General features: G+C 45.5%; 1 protein-coding gene across 2 annotated transcripts in view; it reads right to left on the bottom strand.

Annotated features, from left to right (window-relative positions):
- Positions 1-5,280, bottom strand: part of nphp4 (nephronophthisis 4) — a 222,810-nt gene extending 217,530 nt beyond the window's left edge. For both annotated transcript variants that reach the window (XM_077224388.1, XM_077224389.1), the window contains exons 1-2: positions 4,708-5,280; positions 3,700-3,846 (exon numbers count right to left, since the gene is read on the bottom strand). In XM_077224388.1, coding sequence (XP_077080503.1) covers positions 3,700-3,846; positions 4,708-4,842 — 282 coding nt within the window. In that variant the 5' untranslated portion in view covers positions 4,843-5,280. The remainder of the gene's footprint in view (positions 1-3,699; positions 3,847-4,707) is intronic.
- Between the last annotated feature and the right edge of the window lie 11,347 nt (positions 5,281-16,627).

The raw sequence follows: 16,627 nt of genomic DNA, 5'->3' as shown, positions 1-16,627 counted from the left end.
AAGCTGAAAATATGGCTAATGTTGAACAAAAATTGTGAACATTTATAGATATTCTGGTATGGTAGTGTTTTGTATTATTTTTGTGTTGTTTGTGTATGTCCTTAACATCAACGTGCAAAAGGGACAACGGATGAAAATTAGCCAGTGTTGGCTAAATCTGGCGTATTTTCCATGATGTTATACGTACTATTAATGTGTACTGTCCCTGATTAAATAAATAAAAATAAAACAAAGGCACAGTGGGTAGCTGGAAATGGAGCGTACTGCAGACATTAACCATGCTCTCCATGGTCTGTGACTCAGAGTGGACATTTTCAAGAACTTTTATTTCCACTCGGTGGATCTAAGAGCCCATAATGGAAGATTTAAGTGAATCACAGTGGTGCCAGGCATGCAGACAGAAGTGTGTGTGCGTGTGGTCTTCTGGACAGCTGGACAATAAATTCACAGCTTCAGATGGGCCTTTATTGTGCTTGATGGACGTGTTCTGGCCTCTCTCAGCATCTCCAATAAACTCTGCTGGGTTTGGTTTGAGTGTGCTGTGTACAGCCAGCACTCTCAAACCTGAGAGTTTCAGCACAACTTAGAAGTTGAGCTGTGACAAAGAGCCTGTTCATAAATGTGCACCCAGGGTAAGTATGACTGCTTTTTTTTAAATGCATTGCCTCAAAGACATAATGGAAAATCTGGGGGTGGAGGTGGTGTACGTATACCCAAAGAATTTATAAAGATGGTGCCCTCATATTATTATAAATGGGAGAAAGTGCACAGCACAATATGGCGGAATTAGCCCCGCCTTCTAAATAAAAGTTTATAAAATTTGTAAAATCATCACGTCACTGTAGCTGCCTTTATAAGCTCTGATTGCTATGGAAAGTCAGTATTCTGAGACGTGTGATTGTAGGCGTCTGACAGAGGCAGACCAACGCTGACAGCCACCAGATTACAGAATGACACTTTTCAGACATTCAAACCCCAATTCACCATTTTCATTTGGTGAAAACAAGCTCAGAGAGATGCCAACAGACTCCGACTGATCCAACAAAAACACGATGAAGTGTCTGTTGTCGTCTGTTGGTGCAGTGTAAATTGGCCTTATGACTGCACATGTGCATTGGCTGGTCCAGCCTGAAAAATGCAGTTGTTTGTTATGGTTTGACTTTGACCGTTTAGAAACATAATCTAGTGAGACAGTTTTTGTCAGATTTCATTGGTGATTTCAAATATGAAATGTAATCGTAAGCTTGGTGAACAGCTCTGAAGAATTTGATGTTTCCCATTCAAACTAAGAGATAAAAGCTGTACTTGCATGACTGAAATAGCAGCCTGAGAGGCATTTCAAAGATGGCAGCAGAGTGAAATGACCTTCCCTACAGGAACTTTGGTACACCTTACCACTAAAACAAGGCTCAATAAACACTTTTAATGCAGGTTACATCGAAACCAGTAAGTGACGACAAGTGCGGTTAGGAGTGAGTCATTCCCTCAAATGATTGGTTCAAAAACACTGGTTCATTCAGGAACTTACACTGTGTCTACACCGGACGCGACCGTTGACGCGTCGCGCAACGCGCCACAACAGCGAGAAGCTGTCTACACTGGATGTGACAAAGCAACTGTAGGGCCATTCCACCAAATGGGTGACATTTGCTTGTTGTAAGTCTTCAAAATTAAGCTGTATTTTTTATCTTTTTCAACATTGAATCTAATACTACACATAGTACATTATTCAAAATGTGTATTGGTCAATCTCAGGCAACTTTATTTTTTTAAAAGGTTTAAGCAGAAGATGGGCGCATGTTTTCTCAATCCTGTTACTGAAAACCATATGCCATTTAAAAAGCAAGTTTAAAAGCATGTTAATTAATTCCTTTGTTTTCCCACAAGAAAGTGTTTATTTTAAAGAAATTGTTGGTTATATGTTCCAAAAATTTATATTTGTGACAATAAAATCACTATTAAGGCAAGGTGTATTTAAAAAAAAACACAAAGCCATTTTTTTCATTTTAAAGAAGACCGAAGCCTCAAGTTTATATATTTTTTAAATAATTTAATTTATTAAATAATTGTATAAATGATTGGCCAAACAAAACTGATAAAAACAGTGATTTAATTTTTTTTTTTAGAAAAATTAAAAAAATAGTAACAGGACTGAAAGTAACAGGATTGAGTTTTTAAGCAAACAGTTATCAAATACATGGCATATGGCCACATAGTACATGCTAATAGCATGAGGACACTGAGCCATTTCTAGTGCCTTACCAAAAGTTAATATTTTTAAAAAAAAAAATAAAAAAATAAAAAAATCTACAAAAAAGTTTAGGTAACAGGACAATATGTTGAGATTGACCTTCTCAGTCGTAGTTACAATTTCATCAAATATACAGAAATTAAAATGAGAAGACTAACTTATGGTCTTCCCATTGCCTTCAGAAGATCCAGATGATGCAACTTACTGTTGAAAATGTGTCTTGTGGAATATCAGAGGGGGTAATGTGTTAGGGTAACAGGACTGAGTGAAAACCCGGGGACATGACTAAAATGTGTATTTTATCTAAAATATTAGATCAAATGTTTTTTGTTTTTTTTTTGTTTTAAAGCAGATTGGATATAAAGTCACACAACAATGCAAAAAAAATCAGATTTCTGAAGGATTTGAATCTTTATATTTCATTTTAAAGTTTAGAGATGGAGAGTGGGGACATGCAGAAAATGCAAATTTTTAGTGTTCTATGTAGTTTTTATTAAAGTTTTTAATTATACATTTTAAATTTGTAGTTAGCTTAATGCGCAGGACATTTTGCTTACTAATAAAATGTATTTTAGAGTTAATTGTCATGCAATTTTATACATATAATGTCCTGGGGACAGAAATGTCACCCTTTCGGTGGAATGGCTCTGTAGAATATCCATTTGTCCTTCATATGAGAGGTATCGCGAGTGCTTGGAGTACGTCATAAATAGAATGAGGCATCAGTTTACTTTCGGGGATTTGTCGTGTCCCATCGCGCAGACAACATCACTGATTATAATGGATTCTAATTGACTTTTGTCACATTGCATTGTGCCGCTCGCATCCAGTGTAGACAAAGTGTAACTGTCTCTATCATTGAGTCACTGAATCGTTCACTCAACTGATTTGATTTCACTGATGAAGTCAAAACAGATAAAGAAACTGGCAATATTGTGTCTAAAAAATCATGATTTTCTTTATTACACTTTATTTCTAATATATAATAGGCCTTTTTTTTACTATATAGCTATTACACCTTTTAATGTTTTTTACATTTTATGTGGGAAATGACACGGCAAGAAAAAATCTAAACTGGTCCCTTTTGTTGATCCCCAGACTTTCTGAGGCCCTTGATTCTGTAAATATTTCCTCTACAGAGCAAGACAAGATTGACACTGGACAAAAGCTAGACAGGGGCCTAAGAGCAACTTCCTACTCAACAAGTATACTGGAAAACAAGTCTAAAACAGATTTATTTTACAGATGCATAGCTCAAGCTACTGTAATTCTGCAATTAATGTGTTCATTCTGAGCGGTTACTTAAAAGAGGTCACATCTCTACATGTAATAGGGCAAGAAGATAACACGACTTCAGAATAAATAGCACCCTTTGTTAAGCATGAAAAGGTTTTGCATCATGAAATAACACTAAATATCATAATTCAGTGTGAAATGAGTCACCCTACCTCATTGAAAAGCACTCGACTGCTCTGACCTGACGTGCCACTGAGAGAGTGTGAGCTGCTCTTCCATGTGCGGCCGAAGAAGTGCTGGTGACCCGAGTCAAACAGGGTCACGCGCAGATGATACTGAAGTGATTGTGGCAACTCTGACTGTTGTCATACCAACCACAAGAAGAAAAGGAGAAAAAAGGAGAAAATATCAATCTCTGTAATCAAGAAAATACTGTATATAGTCATTCTTTGCCTTTTTTAACACACACACACACATATATATATATATATATATATATATATGGACACTGCACTATTGATACAAAACACACAGGTCTGTTAAGAGCATAAATTTTAATAAGGTAGCCTAACATTTTTCTGACAAACAAAATCACAACTGAGGTCTTCGGCATTTTTGTCTTCTCTTCCAGATAAACTGAATTATGACATTCATGACATTCACTCATGGACGATTTTACTTGGGCATGTGACGCAACAGTAAAATCTCATGTTTGAGTTTTAACAAACTCCTATATTTCGCAGTAGATTAATTTAGATTGATAATAACGGGTAAAAAGGCTAATACATTTTGTTTCTATTATTCTATTTTCCACAATGTCAGAGCAACGCAGCTTAACCCAAAATACAAGCTCAGGCATGTGCTTCTGTCCATAACGTTACAAGCTCATGCAGTTGTGCGCTCTAGACAGAGAATACTCCAGAACAGGGAACACTTTTTTTTTTTCAAATTATCGTCCTTTATGTTCAACATAAGAAAGAACGCAGAAGAATGCAGATTTAGAACAACTTGAGGGTGAGTAAATGCTGACAGAATTTACATTTTTGGGTGAACTGAGCCTTTAAGAATACCCCTGGATATTGAATATTTGTACTTTAAAATAAGGTGCTTAAAATATAGAAAATATGAGAAATTATGACTAGCAACGTGATCTAACAATACATCTTAACTTTTACATAATATGTAAGTTAGGCCTAACGTTATCTGAATGAAACTCCCACCTGTCTTATGTGAAATCCATCGATCTGTTTGAAGAGCAGCTGTAGACCTTGAGAAGATCCTGAAGCTTGTCTGGCGGTTTGACTGTGAGGTGGGATCACTCGGTTTCTCTCGAAAGCGTTTTTCCAGTCAGACATGTGCGAAGTTTCTTCACTACTAACAATCTAAGTTACCAGGGAACGTTACTTTAGAGGCTGTTGGTCAGTGAACTAACATCCCTGAAAACGTCTAAAAGCTTCACGGGTTTTTAAATCATCCCCGCAGTTGAAGTGGAGTACTTGTTAAACCTAATTCAAATAAAATGCGAGATATTGACAAAATTCGACGCTCAATGACACAGAGACACTTTTTGTAGCAGTTTGACTCAGTCTCTTTCTTTTCTCCTGCTAATGCTTCAAACGCAAGTCATTTGGCTAATTTTACAGACTAAATAGTTCTGACATTTTTTACACACGCTCTACACCCTGTTATTTTCATAATCATACTACATCATAAAAATACTGGGCTTAGCTATTTGTCAGGAAGGGATTCTCTCTGAAGTGGTTGCCATAGCGTCTGTCTGCCGTTGCCAGGGTGAATTAAAGAGCGGTTTGGCGCTTTTCTGCACGACAGAAGTGCGAGGATTGCAGCATATTGCCACCGTGTGGCTCGGTGGTGAATCAAAGCTCTGACTCGCAGTTATTTCGAGATACCAGGCCATCCCTTTGGAAATTTTTATAGTCTTTCTTCAGAAACAATAATAGTGGCTCAGTGGTTTCTGTTTCTGGTTCCCTGAATCCACTGTGGTTGGTTCTGTTTGTTTCTCTGTACGAAAATCCAATTGCAAAATCAGGTGTTTAATTTTGAACCTTTTTCATCCATTATATTATTGGAACAACATTTTTGATGATATTAAGAGGACATAGCCAATATTTGGTGACTTCCTCAGAAATAGCTAGTTAAATAGCTAATAAATATAAAAATATCTTATAAAATTGTTTACAGATTTTATCCTGTCAAGCATTTTTCTGCAGAAATTTGGAAGTTACTTTGTTACATCCAGTTGTGAAATTTCTACTGAAGGCCATATGTTTTGGGAGTGTCCTTTTGCCCAGTCTTTCTGGAGTTGTCCAAAACGTGTTTTGTTTTCCTATCTTGTAGATACGTTCTTTTGGGGGTTTAATGACTAGAATCGAATCAAAGAACGTTTTTGTATAAACCTTCTTTTATTTATTGGAAAGTTTTATATTTATAAATGTAAATATACAAAAAGTAAACCCCGCTTCATCAAACGAAAATGTAATTTGTATTTAAATACAATCTCAATGTATGTTAACTAAGAAAGCTATAAAAAAAACATCTCGAATTTATTTCATTCATAATATGCTCTTATTAATTTTTTTGCCTGTGCTGATGGCATGCTGCCTGAATCCATGACAATAACATGAGATACAAATAGATTCAAATATAATAAATGCAGTAAAATATCTACAGAATATATAATTGTTTATATTAATTATATGTAACAATTTACAAATATTTACAGGCACAGATAACTTCACTCTAGGTATCTTTTTTTTTTTTTACTACCAGCCTAACAACCCAAGCTAAAGCCCACCTACTCTTCAACAGCACTTTTTAACAGATCGTGCTGATTTGTCAGTCATTAGCCCTAAAATTACTAATGTAAATGAGTTAGTTATTCATTTTGAATTAACGTATAGATTACTGATAATCATTTAATGTATTAAAAATTGTTTTGCACACACAGTATCTGTGGAGCCAGCACCTGCACAGAATTTCAACATAAAGCCACTAATGATTTCCATTACACGACAGTAGATGTTAAAACTTCATGCTGATTTGTACTCGGCTTTCGCCAAGATAAGCACCAACTAAGACATAGCTTTACAGTAACCTATGCTTCTCCATCCATTTGTCGCTTCTTATGGTGATGTAAATCTCCTTCTGTCTAGTGTTAACACGCGTCAGCAAACACAACGGCTGCAACCACAGTGCGGTCCCCCCATGACAACCGTCTGGATTGAGCGGAGTAGGGGACATCTCTAGGGTTTTCAAGTGGACACCTTCCGTCCTCAGTGTTTCGTCGACTAGCCCATGACACCTCAAGAGGGCTCGACAGTGACTCTGGCATCCCAGAGTCACCCCCCTCCGTTCCCCACTCAACTCAGCCCAGCTTACTGACCTCTACATCCCTCCTGCTGCTGAGACCTAACCACAATCTCACAATGAATCTCTCCACAACCCAACCATACGCGCCAACCCATTTGACTAAGGCTGTCGAGCCCCACTGGTGCGTTAATATGCAGTTTCAGTGGTAACGGTTCCGTATGGGATACCACCTACCGCAAAACACAATATCTGCCCAACCACCCGTCATTCACGCAATATACACAGGAACGTAATGACTGTAAATACTATACAACCTATACAAGTAAACCAACAGACTCTTCAAGTTTTCAAGAATTCTACGAAACCGTAGCATGGCGGCCTGTACACACCCAGCTAGAATCTTTCCGTCTCAACCACAGCCAGTTGCTGCTCCTTTCTGCTGCTTCAGATAAGTTCTTTACTGTGCAACGCAACTCTTGGCCACTTAATCCGACATCTCTGAGGAACCGGGTAGAGTGTGCCACAAAACCTCGACAACCCACTTCCACTGGATAAACCTGGACTCTCCATCCTCGCTGTTCTGCTTCAGTGGCCAGATGAGCATACCGAAGTTTCTTCCTCTCATATGCCTCATCTACCGCATCCTCCCATGGCACTGTTAACTCTATCAGTTGAACAATGCGTGCTGATCCAGACCACAAAACAATATCTGGTCGTAGGTTAGTGGTGGCAATCTCAGGTGGAAAAATAAGCCGTTGATCAAGATCAGCCAGCATCTTACAGTCCCTAGTAGCTTCCAGTTGTCCTGGGCGAGAATTGGTGTTAGCACCTTTTTTTGGTGGTTGCTCGCCTGGGCGGAGGAATATTGTCTTCTGCGTGTAATGTGAATTTGCTTAAAAACTTCCCCTTTTTTCCCCTTTTTTGCAGATACCAATAATCAGTGTTGCGCTTTGCTCATATACATTTATATCATAGGTTTTTATAATTTACCTGATTGTTTGATATATTGTTCAGAGTGTTGCACAGCAAAAATGCAGCTGATTTCCTTCTCTTTTTTTTTCAATGCTGTAGAATCTTTCCAGTGGCCCACAAACAGTGTCTGATGACTGAGAATATGCTTTATTCAATCTTAAACCTTGGTCTAGGATGGAAATGAGTTAGTAGAAACAGTAAAGCACTGAGTTACTTACACTACAAGTAACTTACAGTTACAACTATATTATTTTAAGGAACTTAAATTTTTTAGTTTTCCTAGACCAACTAACTTGCAACTATTCAACTATTTGCATTTGAAATACTCACTTGCATTGCATACAGAACAGGGAAAGCATTTCAGGAGGCCATTTGGTTCATCAGTGAAAGTTAATGGAGGGCATGGAAGACAAGTTATGCTGAATTCTGTCACGATCCACACTCAGGAAACAAAAGGCAAATCCAAAGGCAGTAGTTTTATTTGAGGGTAATCCAAAATCGTAAACAAGTCCAAGCAAGGGTCAAAATCCAAAGGCAATCCGACATACACAGGAAACAAAACAAGACGCAAGGAAAACAGGACATCAGAAGTGGCGTGATAAATGCAAGGACTCCGTGACACATACTGAAACAGACAGTGTTAAATACACAGGGAATCAACAATGATAATGGGGAATTGGCTGAGTGCAATGATCAGTGATAAGGAACAGCAAAACAAAAAATCTATCGGGAGGCCAGGGCGAGACGCACAGTTCATCGAGAGGGCAGGGCGAGACGCAAAGTCCATCTGGCGGCCAGGGCGGTGAAGACCCCTCGGGCGGCCAGGGCGGTGAAGACCCCTCGGGCGGCCAGGGCGGTGAAGACCCCTCGGGCGGCCAGGGCGGTGAAGACCCCTCGGGCGGCCAGGGCGGTGAAGACCCCTCGGGCGGCCAGGGCGGTGAAGACCCCTCGGGCGGCCAGGGCGGTGAAGACCCCTCGGGCGGCCAGGGCGGTGAAGACCCCTCGGGAGGCCAGGGCGGTGAAGACCCCTCGGGAGGCCAGGGCGGTGAAGACCCCTCGGGAGGCCAGGGCGGTGAAGACCCCTCGGGAGGCCAGGGCGGTGAAGACCCCTCGGGAGGCCAGGGCGGTGAAGACCCCTCGGGAGGCCAGGGCGGTGACGGCGGCTCCGGCTCAGGAACAGACACTGGCTCCGGCTCAGGAACAGACACTGGCTCCGGCTCAGGAACAGACACTGGCTCCGGCTCAGGAACAGACACTGGCTCCGGCTCAGGAACAGACACTGGCTCCGGCTCAGGAACAGACACTGGCTCCGGCTCAGGAACAGACACTGGCTCCGGCTCAGGAACAGACACTGGCTCCGGCTCAGGAACAGACACTGGCTCCGGCTCAGGAACAGACACTGGCTCCGGCTCAGGAACAGACACTGGCTCCGGCTCAGGAACAGACACTGGCTCCGGCTCAGGAACAGACACTGGCTCCGGCTCAGGAACAGACACTGGCTCCGGCTCAGGAACAGACACTGGCTCCGGCTCAGGAACAGACACTGGCTCCGGCTCAGGAACAGACACTGGCTCCGGCTCAGGAACAGACACTGGCTCCGGCTCAGGAACAGACACTGGCTCCGGCTCAGGAACAGACACTGGCTCCGGCTCAGGAACAGACACTGGCTCCGGCTCAGGAACAGACACTGGCTCCGGCTCAGGAACAGACACTGGCTCCGGCTCAGGAACAGACACTGGCTCCGGCTCAGGAACAGACACTGGCTCAGGAACAGACACTGGCTCCGGCTCAGGAACAGACACTGGCTCAGGAACAGACACTGGCTCCGGCTCAGGAACAGACACTGGCTCCGGCTCAGGAACAGGAACAGACACAAGAACTGTAACAGTCACAAGAACAGACACAAACACAGAAATAAACACTGGCACTGGCTCTGCCTCCGGCTCTGGAACGGGCACTGGCTCTGCCCCCGGCTCTGGAACGGGCACTGGCTCTGCCCCCGGCTCTGGAACGGGCACTGGCTCTGCCCCCGGCTCTGGAACGGGCACTGGCTCTGCCCCCGGCTCTGGAACGGGCACTGGCTCTGCCCCCGGCTCTGGAACGGGCACTGGCTCTGCCTCCGGCTCTGGAACGGGCACTGGCTCTGCCTCCGGCTCTGGAACGGGCACTGGCTCTGCATCCGGCTCTGGAACGGGCACTGGCTCTGCCTCCGGCTCTGGAACGGGCACTGGCTCTGCCTCCGGCTCTGGAACGGGCACTGGCTCTGCCTCCGGCTCTGGAACGGGCACTGGCTCTGCCTCCGGCTCTGGAACGGGCACTGGCTCTGCCTCCGGCTCTGGAACGGGCACTGGCTCTGCCTCCGGCTCTGGAACGGGCACTGGCTCTGCCTACGGCTCTGGAACGGGCACTGGCTCTGCCTACGGCTCTGGAACGGGCACTGGCTCTGCCTCCGGCTCTGGAACGGGCACTGGCTCTGCCTCCGGCTCTGGAACGGGCACTGGCTCTGCCTCCGGCTCTGGAACGGGCACTGGCTCTGCCTCCGGCTCTGGAACGGGCACTGGCTCTGCCTCCGGCTCTGGAACGGGCACTGGCTCTGCCTCCGGCTCTGGAACGGGCACTGGCTCTGCCTCCGGCTCTGGAACGGGCACTGGCTCTGCCTCCGGCTCTGGAACGGGCACTGGCTCTGCCTCCGGCTCTGGAACGGGCACTGGCTCTGCCTCCGGCTCTGGAACGGGCACTGGCTCTGCCTCCGGCTCTGGAACGGGCACTGGCTCTGCCTCCGGCTCTGGAACGGGCACTGGCTCTGCCTCCGGCTCTGGAACGGGCACTGGCTCTGCCTCCGGCTCTGGAACGGGCACTGGCTCTGCCTCCGGCTCTGGAACGGGCACTGGCTCTGCCTCCGGCTCTGGAACGGGCACTGGCTCTGCCTCCGGCTCTGGAACGGGCACTGGCTCTGCCTCCGGCTCTGGAACGGGCACTGGCTCTGCCTCCGGCTCTGGAACGGGCACTGGCTCTGCCTCCGGCTCTGGAACGGGCACTGGCTCTGCCTCCGGCTCTGGAACGGGCACTGGCTCTGCCTCCGGCTCTGGAACGGGCACTGGCTCTGCCTCCGGCTCTGGAACGGGCACTGGCTCTGCCTCCGGCTCTGGAACGGGCACTGGCTCTGCCTCCGGCTCTGGAACGGGCACTGGCTCTGCCTCCGGCTCTGGAACGGGCACTGGCTCTGCCTCCGGCTCTGGAACGGGCACTGGCTCTGCCTCCGGCTCTGGAACGGGCACTGGCTCTGCCTCCGGCTCTGGAACGGGCACTGGCTCTGCCTCCGGCTCTGGAACGGGCACTGGCTCTGCCTCCGGCTCTGGAACGGGCACTGGCTCTGCCTCCGGCTCTGGAACGGGCACTGGCTCTGCCTCCGGCTCTGGAACGGGCACTGGCTCTGCCTCCGGCTCTGGAACGGGCACTGGCTCTGCCTCCGGCTCTGGAACGGGCACTGGCTCTGCCTCCGGCTCTGGAACGGGCACTGGCTCTGCCTCCGGCTCTGGAACGGGCACTGGCTCTGCCTCCGGCTCTGGAACGGGCACTGGCTCTGCCTCCGGCTCTGGAACGGGCACTGGCTCTGCCTCCGGCTCTGGAACGGGCACTGGCTCTGCCTCCGGCTCTGGAACGGGCACTGGCTCTGCCTCCGGCTCTGGAACGGGCACTGGCTCTGCCCCCGGCTCTGGAACGGGCACTGGCTCTGCCCCCGGCTCTGGAACGGGCACTGGCTCTGCCCCCGGCTCTGGAACGGGCACTGGCTCTGCCCCCGGCTCTGGAACGGGCACTGGCTCTGCCCCCGGCTCTGGAACGGGCACTGGCTCTGCCCCCGGCTCTGGAACGGGCACTGGCTCTGCCCCCGGCTCTGGAACGGGCACTGGCTCTGCCCCCGGCTCTGGAACGGGCATTGGCTCTGCCCCCGGCTCTGGAACGGGCATTGGCTCTGCCCCCGGCTCTGGAACGGGCATTGGCTCTGCCTCCGGCTCTGGAACGGGCATTGGCTCTGCCTCCGGCTCTGGAACGGGCATTGGCTCTGCCTCCGGCTCTGGAACAGGAGAAACTGGCTCCGGCTCTGGAACAGGAGAAACTGGCTCCGGCTCTGGGACAGCAGACACGGGCATGTCCAGGATCCGAGCCAGACGCTCCATATAGTCCAGGTCCATGAAGGCAGAAGGAACGTGAACAGTCTCTCGCTGGGCAGACGTGACGTGTACGGTCTCTCACTGGGCAGACGTGACGTGAACAGTCTCTCGCTGGGCAGACGTGACCAGTCTCTCGCTGGGCAGACGTGACGTGAACAGTCTCTCGCTGGGCAGATGTGACGTGAACAGTCTCTCGCTGGGCAGACGTGACGTGAACAGTCTCTCGCTGGGCAGACGTGACGTGAACAGTCTCTCGCTGGGCAGACGTGACGTGAACAGTCTCTCGCTGGGCAGACGTGACGTGAACAGTCTCTCGCTGGGCAGACGTGACGTGAACAGTCTCTCGCTGGGCAGACGTGACGTGAACAGTCTCTGACTGGGCAGACGGGACGTGAACAGTCTCTGACTGGGCAGACGGGCTGTGTCTCCTCCTTCTCCTCCGGACCACCGGACTCAGGACCACCGGAACGGGGATCATCTCCCGACTACCTCCGGCTCTGTGACCTCCACGGGACCCGCGAAACTTGACCAACCGGGTCCCCTTAAAAAACTCCCTTCTCTCCCGCTCGGTGGCTGGGGAAGAGATATTAGAAAACATACCGCTGGATCTGGGTTTTGACGAAGTCCTTCTGTCACGATTCACACTCAGGAAACAAAAGGCAAATCCAAAGGCAGTAGTTTTATTTGAGGGTAATCCAAAATCGTAAACAAGTCCAAGCAAGGGTCAAAATCCAAAGGCAATCCGACATACACAGGAAACAAAACAAGACGCAAGGAAAACAGGACATCAGAAGTGGCGTGATAAATGCAAGGACTCCGTGACACATACTGAAACAGACAGGGTTAAATACACAGGGAATCAACAATGATAATGGGGAATTGGCTGAGTGCAATGATCAGTGATAAGGAACAGCTGAGTGCAATGATGAGACAAAGGATCGTGGGAAATGTAGTTAATAAGTGAAGGACACCTGTGGGAAAGGAGGACATCTAGTGGACATCAGGGGAACACAAACCCAACACTGTGACAGAATTCATCTGTGCAGTGCCAAAGTATACAATTTCCTATAGCAGCACAAAAATGAAATTGTGTGATTTCTAGCTGAACATTATTTTTATTACTGTTTTGAAATATAAGTATTAGAAAAGCACTTTATAATTTCATTTTTCAAACCAAACAAATGATTACTTTTACTGAAGTAGGCTAATATATTTTCACAAACTTTGCTTCTAATATTATAATAATTAAAAAAAATACTGATTTGAAAAACTATAAGACAAAAAAATAAAACACTTACTAACGTAACCTCGGTTCCCTGAAATAACAGGAACGAGCATTGCATCAGAGATTTTCTCTGTACGCTATGGGAAAACTCAGTTTTCACCGAATATTGAAGCATGATTGGTTCACGTCTGAAAGGCCTATCAGCCAGCAAGAATGGACGGAGCCGACTGTCTAAGTTGCACAGAAACAGCAATCTAGTCAGATTTTCTCGACTGAACTGCGATATGCCGACTCGCGCATGTGTGCTGTAGCACAGTATGATACGCAATACTCGTTCCCATTATTTCAGGGAACCAAGGTTACGTTAGTAACCGAAGATCGTGTTCATGACTCTGGGGGAGGCTTGGAGCCTCCAGTCGAGAAGCCATAGGTGAAGGGTCCACAACTCGGGTTGGGGATGCCAGATTAACCCTTTCGCAGCTCCCTGGCCGATACCGCTGAGGAAGAACCTCCTCAAAGACTTAAAGCCTTTTTTGCTCAAGACTGCACTCCTGCTAGCCCTAGCATCGGTCAAGCGAGTGGGCAACTTACAAGCGCTCTCTATCTCTCTAACCTACGCTTCTATGGGCTTTCAATGTCCCATAGGCGTCAGGGCTCATTCCACAAGGGGCATGGCCTCTTTGTGGGCTTGGTCCAGTGGTGTACAAATTAAAGACATTTGTGCGGCGGCCAGCTGGTCTTCGCCGTCCACATTTGTAAGATTTTATAATCTAGAAGTGTCAGCACTGCAGGCACGAGTTCTTTCTATTTGATAAGAGGTCTTGTCCCCTGAGGGGCCCAAACCTCTAGATATCCCTTTGTGGGCTCCGACATTGTCTGGTCCCCGTAGGGCTCTGACTTTAGTTCTACTATAAGCCTCTGACTGCTCAGCCCCAGGCGATAGCTCAGAGCGAAGTCATCAGCTAACGGTATGGCGTATTGAAATGGGTTCCCATAGCATATAGCTACGCACTACAAAGTGATTTGTTCTCGAAAGGGAACGTACTCGTTACTAACGTAACCTCGGTTCCCTGAGAGTAAGGGAACGAGTATTATATAGTCAGCTGTCCTATTATGCTTCACATTCGGGTACTGTCGATTCAATCGATTTAATCTGATTCCTATGGTGAAATAGGCCGCTTATATAGTCAGTAGCCACACCCATTCTGATAGGATTGCATGTCCTCGCCGCTTCGCCATAGGTTCGTGCAGTTCCCATAGCCCAGCCAATCAGCAAGCTAGTTAGCTCTGTGCTGTGCTGGCTGTGCAGCTGCACTGCGTTTTAGAAGAAAGGCTTCAATATTCTCGAGAAAAGGAGTTTTCTCATAGCATATAGCTATGCAATACTCGTTGCCTTACTCTCAGGGAACAAGGTTACGTTAGTAACCGAGTACATTTTCATATTGTTTTCATAGAATTTATGAAGCATGCAAGTCGGTAAAATATAGCCTACTCTCCTATTCATGTAAAATGTTTGAGCCAATGAAAACAAGCCAAGCAACAACTTGGGAGGAGGAAATGATTACTTTCACTTAAAAATGTTAGGGAAATAAAGAAATAACACGTATCACAGTGGATACAAGATAACAGTGATTCGAACAAGAAAAGGGAGTAATAACCTTTATATAGGCCTGTTGATATTTGTCAACTGCCTTCAAAATCCGGACAACACTTTTTCGTGATAATGTTATATATAATAAAGCTGCAGGTCACGCGGTTTACTCATTAACAAAAATCCTATAAAAATGACAACTTACCAGCGGGTATTATAATATTTTTTTCTTTCACAAAGCATTCACGGATATTGGTTGATCGTGTCAGCTTCTATACTAAATTAAGCATGTTTTTTTCAGTTCGGCATTCCTATGTGCAGTCTAGATGGCATTTGAAATACGGATCTTAAAGCTTTAGATCTAAAAAAGACAGTAGCCACATTCAGCCTACCATATAATGTTAATCAAAAAATTAATCAAAAATCAAAAGAAAGAGAGAGAATCACTCACTGCTCTTAACCAAATAACTTCAGTAGCTTAGGTATCTGTATATTTACTTCAGCTAATATGGTTTCACAAACACCTTTTATTTAACAAGTAGCCTATCTTTGTTCTTGTGTAGGCCTATTTATTTGTGCAATTGCTAGCAATTTTTTCATTTGTTCTTATTTTATTAATTATTTGTGCAATTGCTATCTAAAATGTTAGGTTGCATAGGTCAAAAACAACAAAAGCAATAAATGTATTTATTTATTTAAGCAGGGCCAGTAAATGTTTTGGCAGGGCAAGAATCTGACCTAAAAAAATCCTTAGTATCTTGAGTCAATATTTTATTTTTTTTAGCTAGTAGGCTAATGCTTGTTAATAATCATTATAATTCATTACATTTTAAATTTATATAGCGCTTTTCTCTGCACTCAAAGTGCTTTACATAGAAGGGGGAATCTCCTCAACCACCAATGTGCAAATGTGCAGCATCCTCCTGGATGATGCGACGGCAGCCATTTTGCGCAAGAACGCCAACAACACACCAGCTTATTGAGTCACAGAGTGACTTATCACAGAGTGATAAAGTCAATTAGTATATATATATATATATATATAGGGATGATTAGGAGGCCATGATGGACAGAGGCCACTGGGAAAATTTGGCAAGGATGCTGGGGTTAAACCCCTACTCTTTCGAAAAACATCTTGGGATTTTTTTGTGACCACAGAGAGTCAGGACCTCAGTTTAACGTCTCATCCGAAGGACGGTGCTCTTTGACAGTGACAGATACTTGGGCGTTAGGACCCACACAGACCACAGGGTGAGCACCCCCTGCTGCCCTCACTAACATCACTTCCAGCAGCAACCTACAATAGATTTCCCAGGACGTCTCCTATCCAGGTACTAACCAGGCTCAACCCTGCTTAGCTTCAAAGGGCAACCAGTATTGGGCTACAGGGTGATATGGCTGCTGGCAGCCATGATATGATGAGTTAGTCAAACAGTAGCCTACACGTAGGCCTATAGCCTAAGCCTAACAATTTGAACTAGGCGTATATCTGCAGAAAAACTAGAATAATTTGTAAATTTTTGGTATTTAATTGGTTCCAATTAAGTACCTGTAGGCTGCTGATAGTAATACACCCCCTGAGGGTAAAATCCTAGAACTGCCGCTGCTAGTTGTAGTCCTTGGGCTTCAGGATTCACATGTGACCATCTGTAAATTATGATGTGGAAAAGACCCAAGGCGAAAATCCTGGCTTCAAAATGCTAATTCTGGGGGTTTTGTAATACAAAATGAAAAGCTCTATAATTATCATTTTTCAGAATTAAATTATTTTTAAAAAATAAAAAATGCTGATCTGCTTTTTTTTAAACCTTTATGTTGTAAACGTGTTCGTGTTATTTGTTTTTGTATCC

This window comes from Siphateles boraxobius, unplaced genomic scaffold, assembly GCF_051911475.1.
Source record: "Siphateles boraxobius isolate OS27281-9 unplaced genomic scaffold, OSU_SipBor_1 9, whole genome shotgun sequence".
Classification (NCBI taxonomy): domain Eukaryota; kingdom Metazoa; phylum Chordata; class Actinopteri; order Cypriniformes; family Leuciscidae; genus Siphateles; species Siphateles boraxobius.
This window is presented reverse-complemented; position numbering and strand designations above follow the sequence as displayed.